Source organism: Callithrix jacchus, chromosome 5 (genome assembly GCF_049354715.1).
Source record: "Callithrix jacchus isolate 240 chromosome 5, calJac240_pri, whole genome shotgun sequence".
Classification (NCBI taxonomy): Eukaryota; Metazoa; Chordata; class Mammalia; order Primates; family Cebidae; genus Callithrix; species Callithrix jacchus.
Genome location: NC_133506.1, coordinates 135,676,670 through 135,703,682, shown reverse-complemented (window position 1 = coordinate 135,703,682; position 27,013 = coordinate 135,676,670). Strand labels below are relative to the sequence as shown.

At 55.0% G+C, this 27,013-nt stretch overlaps 1 protein-coding gene and 2 long non-coding RNA genes across 14 annotated transcripts in view; 1 reads left to right on the top strand and 2 right to left on the bottom strand.

The window, feature by feature from the left end:
• Positions 1-25,321, top strand: part of TBC1D16 (TBC1 domain family member 16) — a 95,666-nt gene extending 70,345 nt beyond the window's left edge. For 3 of the 12 annotated variants that reach the window (XM_078374859.1, XM_035301982.3, XM_035301983.3), the window contains 8 exons: positions 8,655-8,816; positions 9,863-10,010; positions 10,884-11,048; positions 11,580-11,728; positions 12,421-12,555; positions 13,570-13,756; positions 16,240-16,419; positions 17,082-17,382. In XM_078374859.1, coding sequence (XP_078230985.1) covers positions 8,655-8,816; positions 9,863-10,010; positions 10,884-11,048; positions 11,580-11,728; positions 12,421-12,555; positions 13,570-13,756; positions 16,240-16,419; positions 17,082-17,135 — 1,180 coding nt within the window. In that variant the 3' untranslated portion in view covers positions 17,136-17,382. Of the gene's footprint in view, positions 1-8,654; positions 8,817-9,862; positions 10,011-10,864; positions 11,049-11,579; positions 11,729-12,420; positions 12,556-13,569; positions 13,757-16,239; positions 16,420-17,081; positions 17,383-19,045; positions 19,193-19,987 lie in introns of those variants that run through there. The other 9 variants (XM_078374858.1, XM_017972909.4, XM_078374857.1 and 6 more) reach the window with 5 other exon arrangements.
• On the bottom strand, positions 10,266-15,289 carry LOC128932192 (uncharacterized). The gene is made up of 3 exons (XR_008481738.2): positions 15,123-15,289; positions 14,446-14,525; positions 10,266-13,853 (listed from the first exon to the last, which is right to left on the bottom strand). It is a non-coding gene; the product is annotated as an uncharacterized LOC128932192 (long non-coding RNA).
• On the bottom strand, positions 15,792-18,212 carry LOC144582727 (uncharacterized). The gene is made up of 2 exons (XR_013536062.1): positions 17,445-18,212; positions 15,792-17,349 (listed from the first exon to the last, which is right to left on the bottom strand). It is a non-coding gene; the product is annotated as an uncharacterized LOC144582727 (long non-coding RNA).
• Positions 25,322-27,013: the final 1,692 nt, after the last annotated feature.

Genomic DNA, 27,013 nt, shown 5'->3' with positions numbered 1-27,013 from the left:
ATAAAACTGCTGTAAACATTCACACACATATTTCATGTGAACATTTTCCATGTATTTTGGGTCAGCACCTGGGGGGGATTGCTGAGTCATTTGGTAGGGGGTATATTTGACTTTATGAGACACTGCCAATTTTCCAGAGTGGCTCTATCATTTGACTTCCCGCCATGACGTAAGATAATTCCGTTGCTTGCCTCCTGGCCAGCACCACAGCGTCAGCTTCATTCCTTTGGGTTTTGTTGTTTGTTTTTTGAGACAGAGTCTCACTCTGTCGCTCAGGCTGGAGTGCAGTGGCATGATCTCGGCTCACTGCAGCCTTATCTCCGGGGTTCAATCAATTCTCCTGCCTCAGCCTCCCGAGTAGCTGGGATTACAGGGAGAGGTGCACCACCACACCTGGATAGTTTTTTTGTATTTTTAGTAGAAACGAGATTTCAGCATGTTTCCCAGGCTGGTCTTGAACCCCTGAGCTTAGGTGACCCTCCCACCTAAGCTTCCCAAAGTGCTGTGATTACAAGCTTTAGCTGCCACATACGGCCTCATTCATTTGTTTTTTAGTCATTCCAATAGATGTGTACTGGATCACATCATGTTCCCTTAGATTGCATTGAGGTTTCCATTTGCATTTCTCTAATAATGAATGATGTTAGCACCTTTTCATGTGCTTAGTGGCCATCTAAATATCCTCATTGGTGAAATGTCTTTTCAAATCTTTTGCCCATTTTTGGATTGTGTTCTTTTTGAGACGGAATCTAGCTCTGTCACCCAGGCTGGAGTGCAGTGGTGCCATCTTGGCTCACTGCAACCTCTGCCTCCGGGTTCAAGCAATTCTCCTGCCTCAGCCTCCCAAGTAGCTGGGACTACAGGCACATGCCACCATGCTGGACTAATTTTTATATTTTTAATAGAGATGGGGTTTCACCATGTTAGCCAGAATGGTCTCAATCTCCTGAAGTCACAATCCACCCACCTCCACCTCCCAGAGTGCTGGGATTACAGGTGTGAGCCACCACACCTAGCGTGTTGTTTTCTTATTACTAAGTTTTGAGGACCTTTTCTGTATTCTGTATAGAATGATGATTTAAAGCATTTAACTGATTTATATGATAAACCCTTTATCATATAAGCATCTGGCAAATGTCTTTTTCCCAGTCTATGGCTTATCTTTTTATTTTCTTAACAATATCTCTTAAAGAATAGAAGGTTTTCATTTTAATGAAGATGAAATTATCCTTTTTTTAAAGTGATGGTCATACATTGGTGTCCAGTCTAAGAAAACTCTAACAACGCTATTGCATTTTAAGAGTTTCTTATACATACTCTGGGTATGAGTTTTTTGTTGACTATTTGTTTTGTGAATATTTTCTCCCAGTCTGTTACTTTCATTTTTGTTTCCTTTAATGGAGTATTTTGATGAAAAAAAAGGTCTTTAATTTTCCAGTTTATTATTTTACAGTTGGTGTTTTTTTGTGTTCTAAGAAACCTGGGCCTATTCCAAGATTACAAAGATTTCTCTCATGCATTCTTCTGGAAGTTTCGTAGTTTAGGTTTCACTTCTAGGTCCATGATCTGTTTTGAGTTAATTTGGGGCTATGATGGGAGGAAAGAGTTGATGTTAATTTTTTTCATGCAGATATCCAGTTGATCCAGTATCATTTGTTGAAAAGCCATCCTTTCTCTGCTGAACTGTCTTTTCACTTTTGTAAATAATCAATATTTTTGGACTCTGTTATGTTGCAGTGATTATTTGCCTATTTCACCATTGTAATCTTTTCACCAGCACCAAACTCTCGTGATGATAGCTTTGTAGGTCTCAAAATCCGATGAATCCTCCAACTTTGTTCTTTTTTATAGTTGCTCTGGTTACACTAGCTCAAAATTTAGGGTCAGCTTATCAATTATAAGTAAAACTTCCTGTTGGAATTTTGATTGGGCTTGTGTCGAATCTGTAGATCAGTTTGGCAAGACTGTCATCCTAACCATGTTGATTTTATTCCATGGACATGGTATATCTCTCCATTTCTTCAGGTCTTATTTGATTTATCTCGGCAATTTTTGTGTTTCTCAGTGTGAAGTTCTTGAAAGTCTTTTGTTAGCTTATTCCTAAGTGTTTTATGTGGGGATTTTTTAAACTACTATAAATGTAATGTTTTATTTATTTCATGTTCCAGTTGTACGCTGCTAGTGTTTAAGGATGCAATTAATTTTTCTCTATTAACCTTTTATCCTACAGTTTTATGAAATTCAGTTATTAGTTCTAAAAGTTGTTTTATAAATTCCATGAGATTTTTCGTGTGAACAGTTGTATCAGCTGAAAATAGGAGCAGTTTTATTCCTTCTTTTCCTGTCTTGATGTCTTTTATTTCCTTTTCTTACCTGATGCAGAGGCCACAGACTCTGTGAGAACATGGACCAGAAGTGGTGGAAGCTGCATCCTTATCTCATTGCTGCTCTTGGGGGAAAGCAATCCCATTTTTGCCACTAGGTGTGATGCTCATGGTGGAATATTTGGGGGTCCCTTTATGGGTTTGAGGAGGTTCTCTTCCATTCATAGTTTGTGGACAGTTTTGTCATAAATGAGCATTGGATTTCTGTCAAGTGCTTTTCTGCATCTGTGCCTGTTTGCCTTTTTTGTGGGCACCTCCAGCTATTTCCTTAGGATTCATTCCTAGAAATGAAAGTGAAAAGTCAAAATGGGTAAGCACTTTTAAGCCTTTGGCATCCTGTTTCCAAATTGCCATTTGGAAATATTTGGTCAGGGCTGGGCGCAGTGGCTCTCGCCTGTAATCCCAGCACTGCGGAAGGCTGAGGTGGGCGGATCATGAGGTCAGGAGTTCGAGATCAGCCTGGGCCAACATGGTGAAACCCCATCTCTTCTAAAAATACAAAAATTAGCCATGCATGGTGGTGGGCACCTGCAATCCCAGCTACTCGGGAGGCTGAGGCTGGAGAATCACTTGAACCTGGAAGGTGGAGGTTGCCGTGGGCCAAGTTCGTGCCATTGCACTCCAATCTGGGCAACGAGAGCAAAAAACTCTGTCTCAAAAAAATAAAGAAATATTTGGTCAATTTATTTTCTTCCTCCCCCTGAGCCAAACCAGAGTGTCAGTTTCCCCAAATCCTTTACTACACTAGATTTTATAATTTGTTAATTGATGCCAATTTCATATACCACCCCCTCCCCATGCTATCTTGTTTCCACTTCCATTTATTTCATTACCCTGGGCCTGGAAATTGTATTGGTTATTTGTATTTATTGTCTACTAAATGTTTTCATTTCCTTTTGCCAGTTTTCTGTTGGACATTGATTTGTTTTCTTTTTAATTTACGTGCTTTTTTACACATTGAAGATGTTCATCTTTCATATATATATATACATCCCAGTTTCTTTGGCTATTCATTGTTTTGTTGTGTTTTTTTTTTAATAGATTTTAATTTTTAGAGCTGTTTTACGTTCACAGCAAAACTGAGTGAAGGGTACAGAGAATTCTCTCTTCCACCCTCTCCCCATACGCACACTCACAGCCTCCCCCACTAGAGTAGTTACAACTCAGGAACCTACACGTCATTATCACCCATAGTTTCTATCGGCATTCACCCTCGGTCTTGTACATGCTATGGGTCTGGACAAATGTATAATGACAGGAGTCACCGTGACCACTCTGGCGTCATGCCAGTGTGTCACTGCCCTAGAAGTTCTCTGCGCTTCACCATCCTCCCTCCCCGCCAGCTCCTGGAAACCACTGATCTTGTCACTGTCTCCGTGGTTTTGTATTTTCCAGAGTGCCTTGGAGTTGGAATTCCACAGGGTGCAGCTTTCACACTGGGTCCCTTCCCTTAGCAAACCTCTTCTAAGATGCAGTGACGCTCCCTCGTGTTGCCTCACAGCTTGACAGCTCATTTCTTTCTAACGATGAATAATATATTCCCTTGTCTAGCTGCATCACAGTTATTTTTATTTTATTTTTTTTTGAGACGGAGTCTTGCTCTTGTTGCCCAGGCTGGAGTGCAGTGGTGCCATCTTGGCTCATTGCAATCTCTGCCTCCCCCAGGTTCAAGCGATTCTCCTGCCTCAGCCTCCTGAGTAGCTGAGATTACAGGCATATTCTACAACACCTGGCTAATTTTTGTATTTTTAGTTGAGACGGGGTTTCACCACATTGGCCAGGCTGGTCTCAACTCCTGACCTAGTGATCTGCCCACCTCGGCCTCCCAAAGTGCTGGGATGATAGGTGTGAGCCACCGTGTCTGGCTGCACCACTGTCATTTAAACTTATGAGTACATTCACTACCAAAGGACATCTTGGTGGCTTACAAGTTTTGGCAGTTATGGGGGACCACCAGAGGGTGGCATTCTTTCCGGCCTCGTCTCCCATCCTCAGCAGCACACAACACACCCTGCTCACTCTTCCAATATCCTCCAATACCTGCACGTCCCTCCCGGCACACTGTGTCCTGCTCAGTCTAAAGGGCAGACCAAGGTCTCCAGAAACCAGACATAACACAGAGACTCGCTTTTGTAGCCACGGGTGGAAGGCCCCATCCCCACTGCTGTGGCCAGGGAAGGCTGGTCAGTTGGAGGGCCAGAGCCAATTTCTAACCAGGCAAGAGTCCCGGACACCGGGGCCCCCACATGCCTCCCCCAGCAATGTGCCTCCAGGCAGAAGTTGTCTTAAACCCTCTCACAACCCCTTAGGGGCAAATTATTTGCATTAATTAATTGATAGATTCATGAATTCAAGACACTGGCTTGGGACCTACAGCTGGGTTCCCATCGACTTTTTGTTCAGCCAACTCGAAAGGCTCAGGGCAAAGAAAAGAGGAAGGTTAGCGGTCTGGGTATTTTAAATAGTGGTCAGATCTGGTCCTGGTGTCCCAACCTTGAGAACCACCGCTCAATATGTTTGAAGGTTGCTTCCTCCCCGTCAAGCTTTTCCTGAGAGCCCGAGTATCCTGCATGTGTCCATGTGTCAATGATCTATTGCTGTGAAATAAACCACCCCCAGATTTAGCAACTTAAAGCAACTGCCAGGCCGGGCGTGGTAGCTCACGCGGGTAATCCCAGCACTTTGGGAGGCCAAGGCGGATGGATCGCTTGAGCTCAACAGTTCGAGACCAGCCTGGGCAACATGGCAAAACCCTGTCTCTATAAAAAATACAAAAATCAGTCAGGTGTGGTGGTGAGTGCCTGTAGTCCCAGCAACTTGGGAGGCTGAGGCTGGAGCGTCACTTGAGCCCAGGAGGTTGAGGCTGCAGTGAGTCGTGTTTGCACCACCATACTTCAGCGAGGTGGATACAGGTCTTTTTTAAAACAAAAAACCAAACCAAAACAATAGCAACAACAGCAAAAACACTCACAGGCCTTCGGGTTGGGCTGGGCTTGGACAGGCTGTTCTGCTGTGCTCCCTGGGGTTCACTCAGGTTGCTTTAGCCAGCGGGAGGCGTGGGTGGGTGGAGGTGCGGGTGGGTGGAGGTGCGGGTGGGTGGAGGGTCTGGAATGGCTCCATTGACAGGTGTCGGGGCTCTGGCATTGACTGCCAGTTTTGTGTCTCTTTCGTGAGCTCTCATCTGTCTGTCTCACCTACATGGTCCCAAGAGGGAGAGTGAGGGGCCACCCAGGCCTCAGAGCTCACCTGACACCGTGTTTGCCACATTCTATTGGTCAAAGCAAGGACCCCCAGATTCAGGTGTGGAGATTCAGGTGTGGAGAGACAGGCGCTACCCTTGATAACATGAGCTGTGAAGAATTGAGGACATTGAAACCTAGTCTCCGTGGCTGACACGGCATAGTTTACTGTGTGGAGAGAGAACCATTCTGTTTGCAGTGACACTGCTGGTTTCACATTTTGGTGATCCTCAGTAAATGATAGAAATGAAGAACTGCCACATCTCCTAAAGTTGAACATCTTCTGGTTTTATGTAAGAGACATTTTTAACTTAATAGCATCTTGGGAGTTACTGCCTGAAAAACCCATCCTTTTAGTGCTAATGCATCACATAATTTTATGAACAAGCCAAATTATTTGCAGCATATATGAATATTCTTAAAACCAAATTGCTTTACGTGCGTAGAAAGATAAGCAAAAATAAAACACTATGCATATTTCATTTTCCCTGTCGTTTATTTTCTTTAAGAATTTGTTGTCTATGACTTCAGCATTCCCAGACACATTACATTTCCACTTCAGGCATGAGCATTCAATGGCTGTGTGTTCTGCACCAAGCCAGGGCCGGGAGCTGAGGATGAAGAGACACGACGCAACCCCCAACCCACAGCGGCCGGCCTTGAGGGGCACCTCATCCTCCATGACCACACAGGGTGGTGCTACCAGACGTACCTCAGTCAAAGCAAACTGAGGCATCCATCACCTTTGCCCTAGTTTGAGCTTATGGAACCCCAGCTGTAGGTCCCAAGCACGGTGTCTTGAATTCATGAATCAATCAATCAATTAATGCAAATAATTTGCTCCTAAGGGGTTGTGAGAGGGTTTAAGCCAACATCTGCCTGCAGGCATGTTACTGGGGAGGCCTGGTTTGGAACTGGCTCTGACCCTCCAAAGGACCAGCAGTCTCTGGCCACAGCAGCAGGGCGGGGCCTTCCACCTGTGACTGCCAACGCGAGTCTCTGTGTTGTGTCTGGTTTCTGGAGACCTTGGCCTGCCCTGTGGGGTGGACAGGACCCAGTGTGCTGGGAGGGACGTGCAGTTTTGGGGGATTCTGCTGCTGGGTGTGGTAAGAAGGCTCGGGGAGGAGGCTGGAAAGGATGCCACCCTCTGTTGTCCCCACTTGGTGGGTGGGGCTGGGGGGCAGCACTCAGGGCAGCGGCTCTCCAGCCACAGCAGCCCCACAGTTCAACGAGCAGATTATGAAAGGCGGCATCCATGGGTGCGGTGGGGCTGGCCTCAGACCCGAGACCTGCCCTGTGTTTTGAGCAATGATTCCAAAGCGTGACTCCCGCAGGGTCCACTTGGGAAGACGTCGGGAGCCCTGGGCCTTCTGGGTCTGTCCATGGTGCAGCCACAGCAGTTCGGGTGATAGACCCATGTAACCATCTCTGATCTAGTTTTACCTGACTCGGTTTCCTCGAGAGCTCAGGGCCCCAGCAGTGGGAGGACCTGCTGTGCTGACTTCCTTAGGCAGGAGGGGGAGAAAGGCTGCCTACCACAGCACAGACCCAGTGCTGTTCCTGATGCAGCAGCAGGTTCTAGAAAGGCCAGTCTTTTCTCTCTGTGGAAGTTGCAAGTGGGGAGGGATTGTGCTGGAAGCCTCCAGAGGAGCTTTATACTTAGACCTGGTGCTCCCTGGAGGAGGAGGCGCCTGGACTGATCACCTCTGACACTATGTTCTGAGCTCAAACAGGAAGGCAGGAGCGGCGACTGCAGCCAGGTCTCTGTGGGAATGCTGCAGCTGGAGGCCAGTACCGAGTGTTGCCTTTACTCTGGTTTTATTTCAGCAGGCATCTGCTAGACATTACTATTAAATCTCAAGAGAGGGCCGGGCACAGTTGCTCACGCCTGTAATCCCAGCCCTTTGGGAGCACAGGGCAGGTGGATCACCTGAGTTCAGTTCAAGAGTACCCTGATCGACACGGTGAAACCCTGTCTCTACTAAAAAATACAAAAATTACCCAGGCGTGGTGGCAGACACCTGTAATCCCAGCTACTCGGGAGGTTGAAACAGGAGAATTGCTTGAACCCTGGAGGCAGAGGTTGCAGTGAGCCGAGATTGTGCCACTGCACTCCAGCCTGGGTGACAGAGTGAGACTCTGTCTCAAAAAAAATCTCAAGACACAGGATTTAACCTGTGGTGTGGCTGAATCTGTATAATAAAATATTTCACAATTTGGAATGTAACAAACTCATAAAACATAATAGAATAAATGGGGTCGTACTGTGAATTGCAGGCACAGAGGCTACACAACATGCTGGTGAGAACATGGGCCACAAAGCTTGGGTTCTAATCTCAGCTCCACCACTTGCCAGCTGTGTGACCTTGGGCAAGTTACTTAACCTCTCTGGGCCTCAGTTGCCTCTTCTTTACAATGGCGTAATACCACTATTCATTTCAGAGGATTTTTTGTGAAGATTATATGCAATAAAAGCACCTGAGAAGCATTAGCCCAGGTCCAGGCCCATAGTCAGTGTTTTAATAAGTGTTCATGATGTTATTAGCAACACTCACTGATAACCCAAATGTTTTCTTACCAAACAAACCGAACCATTACCCTCCAGGAACATGACGAGCCTGTGGAAACCATGGCAGAAGCCCCATGCTGTAGGCAAACCAAGCCTTGTTGATTTCCTCCCTTTATCCACATGGAAACGAAGGCTGAGAGAGGCTTGGTAGCTTGGCCAAGGTCATAAGCAAGGAACCCCAGTCAGTGTGACCTTGGCTGTCAGGACTATGATGACTTACTGCCTCTATTGAAGGGGAATGGAATTCGATCATGAAAATGGAATTGTGCAGTGGGGTTCATTCATTCATTCATTCATTCATTCATTCATTCACAGGTGTTTACTGGGCATATTCAGCTGTCCTTGTGTGTTTAAGCTTGGTGTGTAGGTTTAAATGGCTTCCCCCTGCCCCCCAACCCCCCCTTTGGGTGGTGTGGGCAGGGAAGCATGTGGCCATCATCACAGGACCAACTGTTTCACCAGCCCCCCGTCCAGCTCCGACACCAGCCTGCGCTTCCCGGACAGCAACGGCCTCCTGCAGACCCCGCGCTGGGACGAGCCACAGCGGGTATGCGCCCTGGAGCAGATCTGCGGCGTGTTCCGCGTGGACCTGGGCCACATGCGCTCCCTCCGCCTTTTCTTCAGGTAGGATGTGTCTCTGGGTGCCTCCTGGGACTTGGCCATGTGTGCTTTTCCCAGCAGCCTGGGCTTTGCAGTGGACGGCGTGGGGACACAGGGCCCTGGCTGGAGTCTTCACAGGTGTCTTTCTTCTTCCTGCACTGGTCTCGGAGGCAGTGGTTCCCCGCTGCGGCTCCCCGGCAGTTCTTAGGCAGGGCGAGCTACCAAACTCATTCCCCTGCCTTCTGAGTGACGTAGCTCGTGGTCGCTTCCAACTCTGGCTTGGGAGAAGAAACCAAACCAGGGCAGAGAGTAGCAGCTGCGGGCCACTCTGATCCTGGGGAGATGCTCTGGAGCTCCGCCACCCATGCGGGCCAGGCCGTGGCTTTGCGGACAGAGGCTCCCTTCCTTTTGTGACGGGTGGGCGATGCCACTTTTCCTGCCGTCCTCCCCACATCAGATCCTCTTCCTTGTAGTCAGGACCGCCCAGCCACAGACAGCTCCAACAAGAGGCACGGGCTTAGAAGAAGCCGGCGTGTCCAGAAGCTAGGGGGGTTCCTAAACCCAGAGCCACATTCCAGCCTTTCATCTAAGGGCAGCCGGGGTTGGGCTGACAGCACTGACGGATGTTTAGTGAGTTTCCCTGGAGGGTTCTCCCAGAGTTCCACCCACACACAACGGAGGAGTCTGTTCCCAGGAGATTCTCTTAGCACACGCCCCACCGGGCTCAAAACCGGATTCCAGGCACCCAGCATCCACCCCCCAGGTCTCCCAGACGGCAGGGACCATGTAGCAGGGCAGGTGGTCGTGGGGAGAGGGCCATTCTGGCAGGTCTCCAGAGAGGAGCCCCAGGGCCCCCCAGGAAGGAGCAGTTTCGCCATCTTCAGCAAAGCGGGTAATGGTCTGTGTTCGGGTCTAGTTCTGCCCCCGCCCACCAGCAGCTAGCTCCACTGGGACTCACTGTTTCCTGCTTCTGAGGTTGGTGACAGTGGCCTCTGATTATACTTGGAAATAAAAACCCCGTGTTTACATATTCATCGGGCTTCCCTCTCCCCTCTCCGATGGCCCTTCAGCGACGAGGCCTGCACCAGTGGCCAGCTGGTCGTCGCCAGCAGAGAGAGCCAGTACAAGGTCTTCCACTTCCACCACGGCGGCCTGGACAAGCTGTCTGACGTGTTCCAGCAGTGGAAATACTGCACGGAGATGCAGCTCAAAGACCAGGTAGCCCATCGCACGGCCCCAGCACGCCCTGAGGCTGACACTCCCCACCCCCGCCCCAGGGGCCCACCTCCAGCCTGGGTCCTGTGTCTGGGGTCCCCGGGCCCAGGGGTTTACGGGGTGTGACCCACGGTAGCTTTCGGCCATCAAAGCGGCAACTTGGGGCTTGAAACCTGTGCCCAGGGCTCTCTGTAAAGTCAGTGCTCTGCACTTGAAAATCATGTTTTGACAAGACTTCCTGCCATATTTTGCTCAATCTACGTACAAATGTAATAAGAGCTCTTTAATTATCTGTTTAAGGTACTGTATGTGCTTATTAGAAACGGGGCTGACTTTAAAATTCCCTTCCTTCCCACAGAGCCTCCTGCTGGCTTCCCTTATTACAGTAGCGTGGCTTTCTCTCCCCTGCATTGAACAACCTTTGATTTTTGAATTAAATGTCAGCTGCAGTTTTGCCCTGGATTCGTGACTGTGCGCGGAGACAATCTGACAGGCTGGCTCCCTGCTCGCAGAACAGCCATCCCTTTGTATGTGGCCAATCACATGTAATTCATTGCAGGCCCTCCCGGCAGAGGGAAGTTAGGCCCAACGAGGCATTAATTCCGTTTTTTGCGGCTGGCGCTGGAGAGAGTGGGGGGCGGTGGCACAGTGGGCCGGGGACAAGGGAGCCGCAGAGGGAAACCGATTTTAAGATGAAGGTATTTTCATTTTAATTGCGGCTAATTACGCGCGCCATTTAGGGGTTTGTATGCAGGGGACGGCCCTTGCCCTCCTTTCAGAAGAGAGAGAGGCTTTTCATCCTGGGAAAATCACTGCTGGCCTTGAGGCTGGCGGCTGAGATCCTGACCTTTGCCCAGTTTTCCTCCCATCCAGCAGGTCGCCCCCGAAAAGACCTGCATGCAGTTTTCCATCCGCCGCCCCAAGCTGCCGTCCTCCGAGACGCACCCGGAGGAGAGCATGTACAAGAGGCTGGATGTCTCTGCCTGGCTCAACCACCTGAACGAGCTGGGCCAGGTGGAGGAGGAGTACAAGCTGCGTAAGGTGAGGCCTGGGCCCGCCCGGCCGGCTCTATGGAGAGCCGGCCAGGAACCAGGCAGTGAAAAGGAAGGAGGGCCAGGGCCTGGCCGCCCGCCCGCACCCACGGGCCATCTCCTCGGGAGGGCCCCGTTTTCTTGTGTGAGGTTCTCTGTGAACACACCGATAAAGCAATCAAAGCCGCTGTGTTGAAAAAAAAAAGAACACCTCCCTCTCGGGTTTGGGGGGATACCTTGTCAGCCTGCATAGAAGGGTTTGCAGTGAAATGCAGCATTTCCAAAACCAGGGATTAGGCCACGACGTGAGAACGACAGGTTAATCTGAGCGCCACCCCAGGGGGGGCATTGACATTGAAATGAGCCGGGTTTGTGTCCTGTATGGGAATTGAAGGCCACCGCTTTCCCCTTGTAAACATGCAAATTGCAGAGATCTGAATCAAGGCGCACCAAAGCCACCAAAACACACATCTCTGGGGATTTGGGGGTTCTTTGAGCTGCCCTATTTTATCCCCTCCCCAACTTTTGCCGCTTCCTCTAGGCCATTTTCTTTGGCGGCATTGATGTGTCAATCCGGGGGGAGGTCTGGCCCTTCCTGCTGCGCTATTACAGCCACGAGTCCACGTCGGAGGAGCGGGAGGCGCTGCGGCTGCAGAAGCGGAAGGAGTACTCTGACATCCAGCGGAGGAGGTAACCACCTGGCCCGCCCTGCCGAGCCGCAGAGGAAAATGTCATTTGAAAAGGCAATTTGAGGTGCAATTCAGCATTGATAATATGTTTCGTGACCCATAGTTTCTTTCAGAAATGGGTCTCCCAGGAACGTGAGTGATAGGGTGGGCTAAGTGCAGTCATTAAACCGAGCACTCGGGCCTCGGAACTGCGGGCTCGTTAGCTCACATGTCAAGGTTTTAGAATTCTCCTTCAACAGACTTAACTAGGCGCTGACGTCCCACAGCTGAAGACTGGGGCTAGGAGCAGGGCCTCGTGGGGTGAAGGGCCCCGGAGGCGGGAGTGTCGTGTCCCACTTGGGGTCCACTCACCCAGGGCTGCGGTAAGCTCTCTCTCCAGGAGGTGAGCTCCTGGCCTGTGCTCAGCTTCCCTCCAGAGCGCTGGTTCGGGGCCAAGGCCTCATTATCCATTAGGCTGCAACCTTCTCTTCTCTCTGGGACACTGGAGCCTGTGAGGCTGAGTTAATACCAGGGAGAGCCTTGGATGCACGCCACCCATCCGTCGCGTCAGGGAGAGTCAGCAGCTGGCAGCAGCAGCCCAGCTCCCATCCAGGGAACAGGGTTGGGAGGGAAGGCGGCTTCCCAGAGTGTGTCCCCACGAGATGCCTCCAGGTGCCACCTGCTGACCCTGGCCGGGTGCTCTGCTCCACACAGGCTCTCCATGACCCCTGAGGAGCACAGAGCATTCTGGCGCAACGTGCAGTTCACCGTGGACAAAGACGTGGTCCGGACTGATCGGAGCAACCAGTTCTTCCGAGGGGACGACAATCCCAATGTGGAGAGCATGAGGTACTCCTCCCAGCCAGCCCGTTCCCCATCTGCAAGTCTGCAAGCCTCTCCCAACCCCTCCGGGAAGTGGATGAGCCCCCAGTGACTTTCTACAGGGGCTCTCTTTCCAAGTTCAGACATCAAAGCCTCAGAAGTGAAGGACACACTACTCATGAGCTACTCGAGTCGGCATCTCAGAGCCACGGCATCCCAGGGAAACCAGTGGGGCCCACAGAGACCCCCATCCCCTGGGCACCACCAAGCCTGTCCTTGCTTGGCTCATACCAACCATGGACCAGCTTCCCCATGCACCCCCTCCACCTCCCCGTGGGTGGTCCTGCAGTCATACAGGCACACAGAGCCAGAGGCTGGCATCTGTGACATTCTGCTGCAGCCTAGCAAATAATTGCACAAAATTAACAGCCAACAGAAATGTCCCTGCCAGCCCACCCCTTGCCACAGGCAGTCCATCCTTCTGTAAATCAGACCCGTGTTCCCCCTTACTCCTGCTCTCAGGTTCTGGGCCTAGGCTTAGCAGGCACTGCTTTTTTTTCTGAGACGGAGTCTTGCTCTGTCACCTAGACTGGAGTACAGTGGTATGAACTCAGCTCACTGCAACCTCCACCTCCTGGGTTCAACCTGAGTCTCCTGCTTCAGCCTCCCAAGTAGCTGGGATTACAGGTGTGCACCCCACCATGCCCAGCTAATTTTTGTATTTTTAGTAGAGACGGGGTTTCACCATGTTGCCCAGGCTAGTCTTGAACTCCTGACCTCAGGTGATCTGCCCACCTCGGCTTCTCAAAGTGCTGGGATTATAGGCATGAGCCACCTCACCTGGCCAGGCCATTACCTTTACAAAGCAAGAGTCTATGTGTCCAGAACCTCAGCTTGGGTTCTAAGATGGTGGCAGAGCTGCCTTCCACCGAGATGAAGGCAGGCGGGGCAGGCAGGGTCCATGGCCCAGGGTTCTGTGGGGTGGGCAGTGTGCCACGGTGAGGGTCATCCCCAGCCTCTGCTGTCTCGGCCACCTCCCAGGAGGATCCTGCTGAACTATGCTGTCTACAACCCAGCCGTCGGCTACTCCCAGGGCATGTCGGACCTGGTGGCGCCCATCTTGGCCGAGGTCCTGGACGAATCGGACACCTTCTGGTGCTTTGTGGGTTTGATGCAGAACACGATCTTTGTCAGCTCCCCTCGGGACGAGGACATGGAGAAACAGTTGGTGAGGCTCAGAGGGATGGTTGCATCCAAGGGATCGAGGGCCCAGGCTGCCTCTCCCCTTGTAGCCAGGGTTGCCGTGGTGACATGTGGCTTGGCTGCTGTGGGTCAGTGGGCAGCGGAAAAGCCAGGATAGGATTTGCCATGGGATATGGGTGGCTTTGCCCTTATCTCTGGGGATGCCCCCCAACTCCCTGCAGGTCCAGAGGCCACGTGGTGTGGGCGGCTCTTGTGGCCTCCCCCCACCCCCTACACGTGACAGCCTGGCCCAAACTCCCTGGCTGGGAAAGAAGGAGAGGCCCCATCACACCCAGTCCTCCCTGCGCCTTATAAAATGCTCCCTGCAGGGGTCAACACAGCCAGGGCTTCTGAGTGGGGATAGGAAGAGGAGGGGCTCCTGATGTCCCCGTGGGGCCCGCGGGGTCAGTCCTCACATCCCACTCCTTCCCTGGGGTGCCCAGCTGACACCTCTCCCGTCAAGGCCTCCTCAAAAGGATCAGCCCTATGTAGACCAGGAAGCTCTGAATGTTGGCGGTGTGGCTGAGCCCAGCCGGATGAGGCAGGGCCTGAGGGCCACTGTGCAGTGCAGGGACGGAGCCAGGGGCACCCACTCAGTGTTCCCCACTCAGTGTTCTCAGCACACATCGCCCGTGTCCACCAACTACCTGCTGGGCACAGGCAGCAGACACTCACCCTTCTGGCCGGGAGACACGGTCAGGAAGCCAGCATTGTGAGCAGAGGACACTGGGTGTCAGGAGCGCTGCAGGAGGCACCTGTGATAAGGACAGGAAGGCACTGGGGACAGCCAGGGTACATGGGGTCTGTCCCTGAGCATCACTAAGGCTGGGCTAAGTGGAGCAGTCCTGGTGGTGGCACTGGGTAACCCAGTCTTCCTGGACCAGACCCATCACAAGTAGTGAGGGTAGAGCTGATGGAGGGCCTCACAGGCCTGGGCCACAGGGTCCCCACCCTGCAGCCACAGAGTATGTCTCAGAACAGGGTCCCCACCCCCAGGCTACAGAGCCTGTCTCATAGAACGGAGGTCCCCACCCCAGGACACAGAGAGTGTCTGATAGAATGGGGTCCACCCCGTGGTCACAGAGCATTTCTAATAGAATGGGGTCCCCACCCCCAGGTTGAGGACTGGTGCTGGTTGGTGGCCTGTTAGGAACTGGGCCGCACAGCAGGAGGTGAGCGGTGGGCGGGCCAGAGTGCATTCCCTGGGCTCCTCCTTTATCAGAGCAGCAGCTGCATTAGATTCTCATAGAAGCTCGAACCCTAGCACCCTATTGTGAACTGCGCTGCTTATGAGACTCTAATGCCTGATGATGTGAAGTGGAACAGTTCCAGCCCAAAACCATTCCCACTACCTGGTCCATGGGAAACTGTCTTCCAGGAAACGGGTCGCCGGTACCACAAAGGGTGGGGACCGCTGCTATACACTAACTGTTAGGGGTGGCTGATGACAGGCTGGGAGAGCTGAAGCCAACAGAGAGGATTGGAAGGCAACGGATCCCAGGCAGGGTGGCGCAGGCACCTGCATGGGGTGGGAGTGGAGTGTCTGCAAGGTATCGTCCACATGGGGGGACTTGGCCCAGCTGCAGGCACAGGGCGGAGGGCAGCCACACAGCTCCAGCGCAGTCTCCCGTGGGAACAATGGGCCAGAGGTGTGGGAAGAGGCATGTGCCCCTGAACCCTGCCCCAGGATCCCCCCAGCTGTGATCTAACCCCCGCCCCCACTGGCTGCAGGCTGACCCTCACCGAGCCTCCTCACTCTGCATCACCCAGTGGGTGTAACATCAGTTGTCCACGTTGCCTGGGGAGGCAGTTACAGAGCCCAACACCGTTCGCCCCTGACGGCTCAAGGCAGCACATGGCTGGGTGACTCATTGACTGCTGGAGATTGATTTTCCAGAGGCATTGATGAAGTCAGTGTCTTGAGGCCAGGTGCTGCCAGAAATAGCCCCAATCTTGTCTCGTGTCACTGGGAGGTGACCTTAATGTCAGGAATTGAGCATCCTGGGGCTCAGACACATCCCCTTCCTGCCCTCCATCAGCTCTAAAAGATGATAGATCTTCCACATAGAAGATGAGCAGAGCCAAAGTGAGGGGTGATGGTTCCCTGGATGATCCACTCACCTTCAGGAGGGGTGGAGGTGGGAAACAGCTCCCAAGTGTCCACTGAGGCTGGGGAGCCTTACTGGCTGTGTAGTGGCTGCTCAGCCTCTGCCACGCTGGGGAACAATACTCATCCTGGGCCACACCACAGCCTCCGAACAGTCAGGTCTGGGAGGAACTGGCAGAGACAGGTGTGAGCCAATTCTCATGGTGGAATAAAGTAATGGGGACAGGCAGGTGCAGCAGGCAGAGGCCCCGGGTGTGCTTTTCCAGGTCGGGGAGGTCTGAGGAAGGGCCCCCCTGGGAGTGGGCCTCCTGGGCAGCAGGCCCGAAAGGGGCCGGGCTAACGGGTGCTGGCCTCGCCCTCAGCTGTACCTGCGGGAGCTGCTGCGGCTGACGCACCTGCGATTCTACCAGCACCTGGTCTCACTGGGCGAGGATGGCCTGCAGATGCTCTTCTGCCACCGATGGCTCCTGCTGTGCTTCAAGCGTGAGTTCCCTGAGGCCGAAGCGCTGCGGATCTGGGAGGCCTGCTGGGCCCACTACCAGGTGAGCCAGGGCAGGGGCCTGGGGCTGGGGAGGTTGGGACCATGGCCCCTGAGCCACTGTGGCCACCCTGCCCCCTGCCCCTCTGCCTCACTGCCCCCCACCCACAGCCACACATCAGCCCCCACGAGGCAACTGCCTTCCAGTCCCACGTGGCTGGCTCCAAACCTCGAAGGTCGCTTCCCCAGTCACTGAAATCGATGCAAATTGCCCACTGACTGCGCTCATTACCACTTTCTGGGGCTGAGCTCCCTCCTGTCACAACCGATCAGTGTGAGTGACACCGTCGGGGCCTGCGCAAGGCCACAGCAGCCCGGGACACTGGTGCCCACGAGCGGGGGCCAGCACTGCCCTGCCCCCTCAGGACTGGCCTGCCATGAGGGCTGGCTAACGTTACCCTCCTGTGCAGAGAACCAGTCTGAGACCCCACTTCCCCATTGGCCCCTCCAGAGGGCCCCCGTCAGCGACGCCACCTCCCACTCGCCATCCACGGTCACCAGCATCTTCTCAGTAAATTCCCCTTGGAGCACAGCACTGGCTCTGTCACATGGCCGTAATGCCCAAATTAGGGACAAGCTGGAGATGTCAAAAGATAAGCAAGTCTCTTTGAATCCATCAGCCTCTTAAAAAAAACTCACATCCGGGAGGGCTGGACCCTGTTGCAGGAGCGGGCTCCCTCCACCACGGCAGCTCCAGCAGCCTCGGTCAGAGAACCCTGAGATGGATGAGAACACCCATCTGCCCAAAGACATTTGCGTCAGCGCTCCCGTCCTCACTCACACCGCAGGGGCTGATGTCTGATAAAAGCGAGTCTGGAGCCACAGAGTGCCGGTGCCACGGCCGCCTTTGCATGCGTCGATCGGCTCGACCCTGGCCCGATCGGGTTTCCCTCTTGGCTTAGCCTGCTCTGCATGGATGTGCAGGACGGATGATCTGCTTTAATAAAGGGAACTGCGTCAGGATGGACCGAAAGGCTGCTTCCCCCCCACCCCCGCCCACCAAAAAAAAAAAAAATTGTATCTCCTTACACGTTTTTCCAGTGGCACATTTGCTGCCCTCATTCCTTTGCATTCAGGCAGTTAGGAGCCGGCTGGAGGCGTGGCCCAGTGGGTGGGCCCTGTCCCGGGCACCTTCTATGTCCGAGTGTGATGAGATCTAGTCGGAATTGCAGCAGGGGCCCGTGTGACATGCGCCTCATCTTTGTTGCCTGCCATTTTGTTGGAAGTCCACACAGCAAGTTTCTGTTGTTTTCAGACTATGGGCTGAACTTAGCCACAGTTGGTCCCGTCCCTTGATCAGTTTGGTGGTATTATGGGGTGGGGCTGGGCTGCTAAGGAGCCAGGAGTGAGCTCTGTGGAATGGGAAGGTTGTTGTCAGGTGAGGCCTTTAACTGCCCAGTGACCCATCTGCTGCCCATGTGTGGTGGGGCTGGACAGCCCACACCCCGCCTGTCCTGGGAACTGAAATCTGCCTGTGCTGGGCAGCCCGTGGAGAGCAGGCCCTCCCTCTCCCTCCCCACATTCCTCTCCCAGAGAAGCTGGACGTCCACCTTCCTGGAACTCCTCCACCGTGTCTCACCCCAGCCACAGTTCAAATTGTAGCGAAAGGAACCGTCGGAGCCAAAATAAGACCGTCAGGAGGAGTTCAGAGGAAGGAGTGGGACAGCCTGGTGCACGGTCCCTCCCGGAGCAGGCCGGGGCGTGGGAGTTGTCCACAGCCTCTGCCCTCATGGTGTGCTCTGCAGCCTGGACTGGGGACACCGTTCCGCTGGCTTGTGTGGTCAATGTCAAGAGACTAAACATGGACTTCCCGGTGCCCCCGTCCTTCCTGTGCCTCCGGAAACACGCATGCATCAAAGGCGGCGCGCCTCGAGGCATCCCGGCCAGAGAGCACACAGGATGCGTGGTCAGGACCCGGCTGGGCTTCCTGCTGCACATAGCGAGATGCTGGCAGGCCCCAGAGGTAGCCTAAAGGGAGGGCAGCGGAGTCCTCAAAGGGCGCGAGGACTCCTGAAGAGAGGCTTAAGGACAGTGGGGTCATTTCAGCCACCCCGTTGGGGAGCTGCTGTGCCTGCTGTTAGGATCTTCCCACTTTCTAGCCACAAACCTTTGAGTTGTCTCTGGGGCATGATTTGGGGGGGTGTGGCCTGGAGCCAGGAGGACAGGCTGACCCTTGGGTGGCTGCCAGAGGCACATTCCACAGCCCGCTGGAGTGAGTTCTGACCCAGCCTTCCCCACTCACCATTGCTCAAGACCATTACAAGTGAGGCCTCCCCACAAGCACAGGCCAGGCCTTCTGAGGAAGGATGCTCTTGGCTCCCGTCATGGAGATCACACTGCCACCCAGCAGAGCAGCAGCAGCCCCTGGGTGCTGAGCTCAGCATCGTCCCCTTTGGATATCGCAGCAGCCCAGGCATGTGGGTCCCAGGACAGACCCCACGTGCAGGAGGGGAAACTGAGGGCCAAAGAGGCGATGTAGCTTGCCCAGGGCCTCAAGGCCCCAGAGCTGGGCTCTGAGCCCAGACGTCTTGCTCTGAAGCCCTAGCTGGCACCTCAGCACTCAGTTTCCCCCGGAGGCAGGGCCTGGGGCTCGGTCAGACCCCGAGTCTGAACTCTCCCCGCCTCCACAGACAGACTACTTCCACCTTTTCATCTGCGTGGCCATCGTGGCCATCTATGGGGATGACGTCATTGAGCAGCAGCTGGCCACGGACCAGATGCTCCTGCACTTCGGAAACCTGGCCATGCACATGAACGGGGAGCTGGTGCTCAGGAAGGTGAGGCTGTCCCAGACCCCAGACGCCAGCCCTGCCCCCTCCCATAGTGCTGGGAGCTCCCTGCCAAGGCATCAGGGTCAGCACCTGGCTGTGTTGCCTCAGTTGTCCCCTCACTCTCCTGGGGTTCCAGCCCTGACACAGGAGCCTCCCTCGCTGGCTGAGGAGGGAAGAATTCCCGGGCTGATCCACCCTAGGGCACCTCACTTACAACCCAGAGCCAGGAACGCTGAGACTGGGCCCGGTGGGTGGGGTGGCCAGAATTGTGGGGTGGCTATTCTGGGGGCTTGGGTTCTGGTCCCCTCCCCCGCTTCCCAGACTCCTCCTGAAGACACTGCCCTTTGGCTCTGTGGTGGTCCTCAGGGCAGTGAGGTGGCATCCCAAGGTTGGTGGTATCCTCTGGCATAGCACGCAGATCCTGCAGGAACTGAGGGGCTGCTGGGGGACAGGGCGGGGGGGGGCAGAGCAAGATGGGGGGCAAAGAGTCAGAGAGGGGCCTGCCAAAGGGATGGGTGGGCTTGGCTGGACGAGGCCGGGCCCTGTGCTGCTGTGGTCCTGTTCACCCTCCCAATGAAGCCCGTCCAGGGGCCTTCCTCACCTTCACAGCCCATCACTGCAGCCCCCTAAGACCCAGAGCTGTGCCGGTGATGGGGGAGTCGCAGGCAGAGAGCCCAGGACTCAGTGAGTCCCCAGGTGCAGACCATTGCTGCTGTTGCTCCTTGCCAGCCACTCCCGTGGGGACCCTGGGCTGCCAGGCTATCCCCCGGCACCTCCTCACCTCCTATCCTCTCTCTGCAGGCGAGGAGTTTGCTGTACCAGTTCCGCCTCCTGCCCCGGATCCCCTGCAGCCTGCATGACCTATGTAAGCTGTGCGGGACCGGCATGTGGGACAGCGGCTGCATGCCTGCCGTGGAGTGCACCGGCCTACACCCCGGCTCGGAGAGCTGTCCCTACGGGGGCACAGTGGAGATGCCTTCTCCCAAGCCCCCGAGGGAAGGCAAGAAGGGCCCAAAGACGCCGCAGGACGGCTTCGGCTTCCGCAGATAGGTCGGGCCCCCAGCGTTGGACAGGGGTTGAGGGGACCTCCCTGGAGGCCCTGGGCATGGGAGGGGGTGGGGCTGGGCATGGAGGGGATAGGGGACGGTAGGAACCTAAGGAAAATGCTTTTGGGCAATGTGAGAGGAACCTTTTCGTATTAGCAACAAAATCAGGGTCCGGAAGTGACAGAAGTCAGACCTGCAGCCGCCTGGAGGGAAGCCAGCTCCCGGAATGCTGCGGTGGAACGTGCGGCCACTGTGCCTGAGGTGCAGGCTGGCCAGGCTCTCCTGCCGGCTGCCCTGGAGGATTTCAGCACGTCCAGGATTTGCTCCAGCCTCTCGGGCAGCCAGACAGCATTGCCAGGCAATGAGGAGAGCAGAGATGAGAGAAGGCGGCTTCGCTCACCCAGCAGCATCGAGGGCTGCAGAACAGAGCGGGGTCCCATCCAGGTCCAGGGACATCTCTGCAAGCCAGACACACTTCCTCATGAGACCTCATGCTGAGTGAGCCAGACACACTTCCCACAGCTTCCCCAGCCACAGCTGGGATGCCGATGGAAAGACATTTGCCATTTTAAAAAAACCAGCAGCCCAACTGATATGGGGACGGAGAGGTGGAAGAGCAGTCAGGTTTGAGGAGCTGGGGCATGTCATGTTTATCCACTTAAACATTTCGTCCTCCTGGTACATGAAGGGAACCACCCACCTGCCCGGGACCCTGAGCCTCAGGCTGTTGGAGAAGCATCCGAAGCCTTTTTCTTAAGTGGGGGTCTTCTATGTGACATGAGGTTCCTTGACACTGTTTAAGGTCACCTCCACCAAATAGAGCAGCCAGCTGGGGCTTGAGTGGGTCGCTCTGTGTGTCCCTGCGTGCATGCGTGTTTGTGTTGGAAGATCCTCTGAAGATCTGCTACAACCCAGGGCAGTATGTTAGCTGACCAACCGAGACAAGGACACCTGGAGATAGACTCTTCCACTTCCCTGCAGGGCCGGTAGTCTCTGCTGTGCACTCAGATATACACGTCAGCTTCTCAGGTGGTCGGGCGTGAGAGAGACCACAGTGAAGGAGCCAGCACTCTGGACTCTCTGCCTTCCCGACACACTCTCCCTCCGCCAAAAGACTGTCAGTTGCTCCTTCTGGAATTTAGAGATGGACAGACAAGGGCATGCAATCTCTGCTGTGAGAGCTTCCAGCCAGCTTAGACATGTTGAGCCGTTTGCACAGAAAGCTACTCCTCGAGCAAGGAGACCAAATGCCTCCTAAAATCCTCCACTGCGTCCTTCTAGGGAGAAACCCCTTGATGTGCTGAGACCCATCATGGGGACAGGGACAGGGGGCTTCCCACTTGAAGCTTTTCTCCCTGAAGGGTGGGCACTGCTGGACCATGCCACGTCAAAGCAGTGTTTCTCCACAGGAAAGAGGAGGACACCACTTACCGGCCGCCGCCGCCGCCGCCTCCTCCTCCTCCTCCTCCTCCTCCTCCTCCTCCTCCTCCTCCTCCTCCTCTTCTCATTTCTCCATGAGCCCAGGTCTGTCCAAGAGCCTTTTGGAGAGACTTTCCTGGAGCCCCATCAGTGCCCAGATCCTGGGGTACCGACCATTACTGTCTAGCAGTGGGGGTCCTGCGACAGGGCTGGGGTGGGCTTCTCATCCACTTTGCTTCTGGGAAGAGAGGGTTGCCTTTCTGGGCTGGCTCCTGGTCTGTTAGGGAGGTGGCTGGAGCTTCTGCCCCGACCCCCCAAGAAACCAGTTCTCTCCATTGCCACAGCAATGCTGTGCGGTGAATCCCGAAGCAGCCGGTGGCTTGCAGCAGTCAGCACAGACCTGGACCAGGAGTCAGCAGTCTGGGCGGGGCGGTTCTGCCGGTATAGGCTGGGTTTGCTTGTTTGGGGCCAGTGGGCTGCTAAGTCCCAGGAGATGCTCCTGGTGCAGAGGTCAGACCTGGCACTCCTCTGTGGTCTCTTTTATCCCCACTGCAGACCAGCCATGGTGGAGCCAAAGGCAGGGAAGGAGAGACGGCAAGTGCCTCTCCAAGCCTTGGCAGACAGCACACCTGCAGCCCTGCCCTTGGCCACAGCAAGCCATGTGGCTGGGCTCAGCATTAAGGGGTGGGGGACGGACCTGCCACTTTAGTGTCCCCTCTGCACAGTCAGGTGGCAGTAGGCTGAGAATTTGGAGGGCTGAAGAACGGGGACTCCAGAGAGTCTGTGTCCTAATAACTGCTGCTTTGGAGCACTCCTTCCCCACTCCCCCTCTCCAGGAGAATGGTCCCTGCATTTCACTAGATACCTTGTGCCTTTGAGGTGCTGTTTGGGAGGGAGGAAGAGGGTGGCCAGGTCCAGGGCTCCCCTCGCTTGGGAGGGTCCTAGTAGAAGCCATTCCTTCTGAGTCTCCTGGCCCTACAGCTTCTCACCTCTGCTGCTCCCCAAGACCTGACCCAGACCCATCAGCCGCATCTCTGCACCAAGTGCCACCCCTGCCAGGCACTGCTCATACCTCACGCTCCCCATGGGCTGGCCCAGACCTCAGTGAGGCCTGCACCTCGCAGGCCAGCCAGGACCTCGGAAGCCCTGACCTGGGTACTCAGGGCTCCATGGAGGAGACGCTGCTGGGGGTGGAGAAGCCCCGCTCTCTGCAACTCCCTTAATCTGGATGCAATTAGAGGAGAGCAGCCAAAGACCTGCGGCAGCTGTTGCCCCGGGATTATTCCCAGCCAGCGAGAGGCATTAGGGCGATAATTCAGTCATTAGACTTCTAGCCTTCCCACCGCCAGAACGTGCAAATGGGGGATAATCAGCCCTGCACGGCCGTCCTCAGCAATGCCGCTTATTTAACCCATTTTTTAAAATGACACTTAATGTTATTGGCTGGCGGACGTGTGTGCGCATACTTACAAGGTGACGCATGGTTCGGCCCTGCTGCTAATGTCTGCGCTGACAGTGGCGCCCAGTGCTGCCCAGGGCCTCTGGGAAGAGAGGGCACCTTTGATGTGGGTGTGCTGGCACCTGAGGGGCAGCATGGTCAGGCTTGATTCTTGCCGCCCTGGAAGGTCCTGCTGGGGTTGGGGGTCAGGTTAGCATTCAGAGATCTGGGCAGGAAGCAGGGAGCCTGGCATCCTCACCAGGGGCAGAGGGGAAATGTGGACTGCTCCAGAAGGTTCTGACTCAAGTCTCAGCCCCAAGGACTCAGAACTCACAAGCCACAGACTAAGTATAGAAGGAGGGCCCCAGCCCACTCCTGCGGTGGAGGAGGAGGGTCTGAAGGTGGGAGGGGCAGCTCCTTGAGCAGCCACTGTTCCTGACCAGCCAGAGCGTCGGGCACAGGGGAGGAGTTTCTGTGTCCAGGAGGGAGAGGCCCTCCCCCCTCTGACCTTTCAGTTTTCCACAGTAGCCCAGTCTGAAGCCTGCGGGGTCCGGCAGGGCATCAGGGCAAGACGAAGATGCTGGTTCTGGAATGAGGGCTCCCCTTGGACTGAGGGGCAGTGGCTGGCAGAGGTTGCCCAGCTCTGGCCTTTGGTTGGAGGTCACTGGGAATGGAGGTGGGGTGGTGACAGGAGATGGGGTGCGGGCTGTAGACCGTGCTGGGTGGGGCGTCCAATCCTGTAAGGCCTGCCCTCTGAGCCCCCTTGCCTGCTTCTAGTTTGGCAGAAGTAATGCTGGGCACAGCCCCCAAGTGATGAGAATCTGCCCGTGCTGTGCCCTGCGGAAGGATGTGTTTCTGGTGTGGCCTCCCTCTCCCTTGCAGGAGGCTGGGGGTGTCAGGGCTCCACCCTGGGCTCACTGGGCTGAGGGAAGGAAGCACCTCCCCGTATGCTCTGCAGAGGCTCCTGCAGGCCACTTTGCCTCAGAGGAAGGAGGAGAGGTCCCCTGGGAAACACACACACACACACGTGCAGGGATACAGCCCAGGTCAGGACTGGCTGCCTAGCCGGGCCTGCCCGGTTCTTGGAGTCTGCAGGGAATGAGTCAGCCTCAGGATCCCCTCAGTTCCTTGTTTCCAAGCCAGGCTGCAAGGCCGCTCCTGGGTGTGAATGCATTGTCCTGGGCCCTCTGTCTAGTCAGAGGGAACCACCCCAAAACTAGAAAGCTAATTTCCCCTGAAGATTCATGAAGCCAGAGGGCATGCTCTAGGATGGGGGATGGTGGGGCAAGAGGGGGTGCTGTGGAAGGGGCCCTGGACCCACCCTGCTGCCTGTGACTCTCCCAAGTATGTGGCCTTCTGCCTCCCCCGGCCTCAGTTTCCTCACCTGTAAGGAGAACAACGCCGCCTGCCTGCCCGGGCCACCTCCTGGGACTGCAGTGGGGACTCTGAGTGTAAAACTGTCCTGAGGATGATTTATGAAGTCCCAGGGACCAACCTGCCACTCAGGGAAGAGACTGCTGACCTCAGCCATCAGCCACATGCATCATAAAGGGGAGGGACCGAGACCTATCCCCTGGTTCTGAGTTAGCAAACCTGCGCTCCCTTCCACACACCCACCCAGCTGTGTGTCCTCTGCCAAGGGCCAGCTTCTATGTGACTTTTCTGTGAAATGCACCCCATTCTGCCCACTCCTACCGCGAAGAAAAATCAGCCAGGAGACCCATTCTCAGCCATCCTGCCAGGAGTGTGTTCGCATGAATGCACATGCAAAGCTCTCTCCATCAGGAGGGTGGTATGGGCCCTGCGGGTCCTACCACTCGGGCTTGAGGTTCCCTTGGACTGCAGACTCTGGTCTCCTGGGCAGAGCCAGGGGTGCAGACAACCTGCAGCCATCTGGCCTTTTTAGTATATTACGTTGCATTTCCAGGTAGGAAGGTAACATTTCAAGTTCAAAGAGATCATCTCATGCAACCATCTCTCCTCCAGCACTTCTGGAGTAAGGACAGTTTCTGTTACAGTTTAGGGGAATTTTTCATCAAATTTCCACCATTAACCAAGAGACGACTGACGTCCATGGCAAATGACTTGTTCTTGGCATTCTGTTTCGTTCGGTGTTTTAAATGTAATCGTCCATTGGGGTCCAGGACTGGTCTGAGCCGTGCTAGCCACAGCCCCAACTATGCTTCCAGCTTTCCTGGATTCCACAGCAAATAAAACTGTACTGACAACAAATGCACACTGTGCAGCGCCTCTAGACGGTCCAGTGGGACTGCTGGGTCAGAGCGAGGCAGGCTCTGTGCTGGCAGAGAGGGCCCGAGGCTGCCCAAGGTCAGCCTGCAGGCCTGGTTTCTCCCGAGATCTGAGATGGGGGAGGGGAAGGTGCAAAGGAGAGCTGGGTGGGGGCTGTGGGTGGGCAGCACTAGGCCTCCAGGGTGGGCTGCTCAGAGGAAGGGCAGCCCCAGGCCCCAGCAGGCAGCAATGGAGGGTGATGGGAGAATTAACGTGGGCTCGCAGGGTCTCACGAGGGCAAGTGCCCGTTAACTCTGAGCACCTGGGAGCCTCACTCTGGCCCTGGTGCCGGGAAACAAACAGTATTTTGTTGAGCCTTAGCTGCGGGGCTCTGGTTTCAGGAAAAGCCTCAGTCTTGCACTTGTGAGTTTTTTTTAAGAGGCAAACAAGGTGAATTTGACCTTGCTAGGGCTGGGAGTTGGAGAATTCAGGCTGCCCCGCCAAGCTCTGGGAAGCTCGCAGCAGCGATGGGGGAGGGATGGGCAAAGGCGGGCGGCCGGGGGAGCCGGCCTCCTGGTTCTCTGGGAGCACAGAGGGTGCGGAGCTCCAGCCCTTCACCAACGCCCTCTGGGGTTTCCAGCTGTTTTCTGTTGTTTCCTGTGGGTCTTTTACCCTTTTGCCTGCCAGGGGGCGGGGTGGGGGGGGGCAACATGAGTCATCTTATCTACATCACTGGGGGTCTCATGTCTGAGGGCCTGTCTCACCTGCCACCTACCTGGCCTTGGCTTAGACATCTGAGAGCCTCATCACCTCCTCTCCACATGCCCAGGGTGCCCCTCCCAAGGTTGGCTGGGCAGGTGCCACGGGTCAGGCCCTAGGAAGAGCGATGGGCTTCTCCCAGGAAACACAGCAGAGGCAGCACTGCCTGCCTGGGGAGGGCACCCACTACCAGGCATGGCTGGTGGCTCTGTTTAAAGAAATCTTTGTCTACGTGGGGGTGGGAGGTGCTTCCTCATCCTGCCTGGAAGCCACATCCTGGCTCTTACCGTGGAATCTGCAACAGCTGTGGAGGCTGAGTGAAGAAGGAGGGGACTGGTGACTCAGGGGCCCCTGACATTACCACCTCCAAGGCAACAGGACTGGACCAGACAGCTCCTCAGGACGAATGATCCCACCCCCACAGGTCAGCCCTGCAGGAGGACAAGGCCCACGATGACCCCACCTTAGGCTACCAACTGGACCTGTCCCTCCAGGAAGGGCCCTTCCAACCTGTCCAGCAGCTGGTTCCCGGGGTACGGCCCAGACAGGCAGCATCATGCTCATGTTCGCCTCTGCTATGCCTACTTCTCCTGTAAATGCCAACTGTGTAGTTATCCACGCCGGCCAAGGGGACACATGTGCCACCCAGTGAGCCACACTTTTCAGGGGTGGTACCTCAGGCAGGCCTGGCTCTGTTGTCCCACAGTCCTCAGAGCTGGTGTTGCCCGCTCCATGCCTGGGGAGTGCTCTCTTGCCACACAGCTGGGCAGCATGCATGCCTCAGTGTTCCCATCTCGGCCAGCTGCAGAGGCTCCAGAGGGGAGGTTATTTGGGGTCCTTGTTCATGTCAGGGAAAGCATCCTGTCTGCAGCCCTATTCCAGCTGGGGGTTCTTCCACATTATTCATGCATTCATTCCGCAGGACCGTGGAACCTG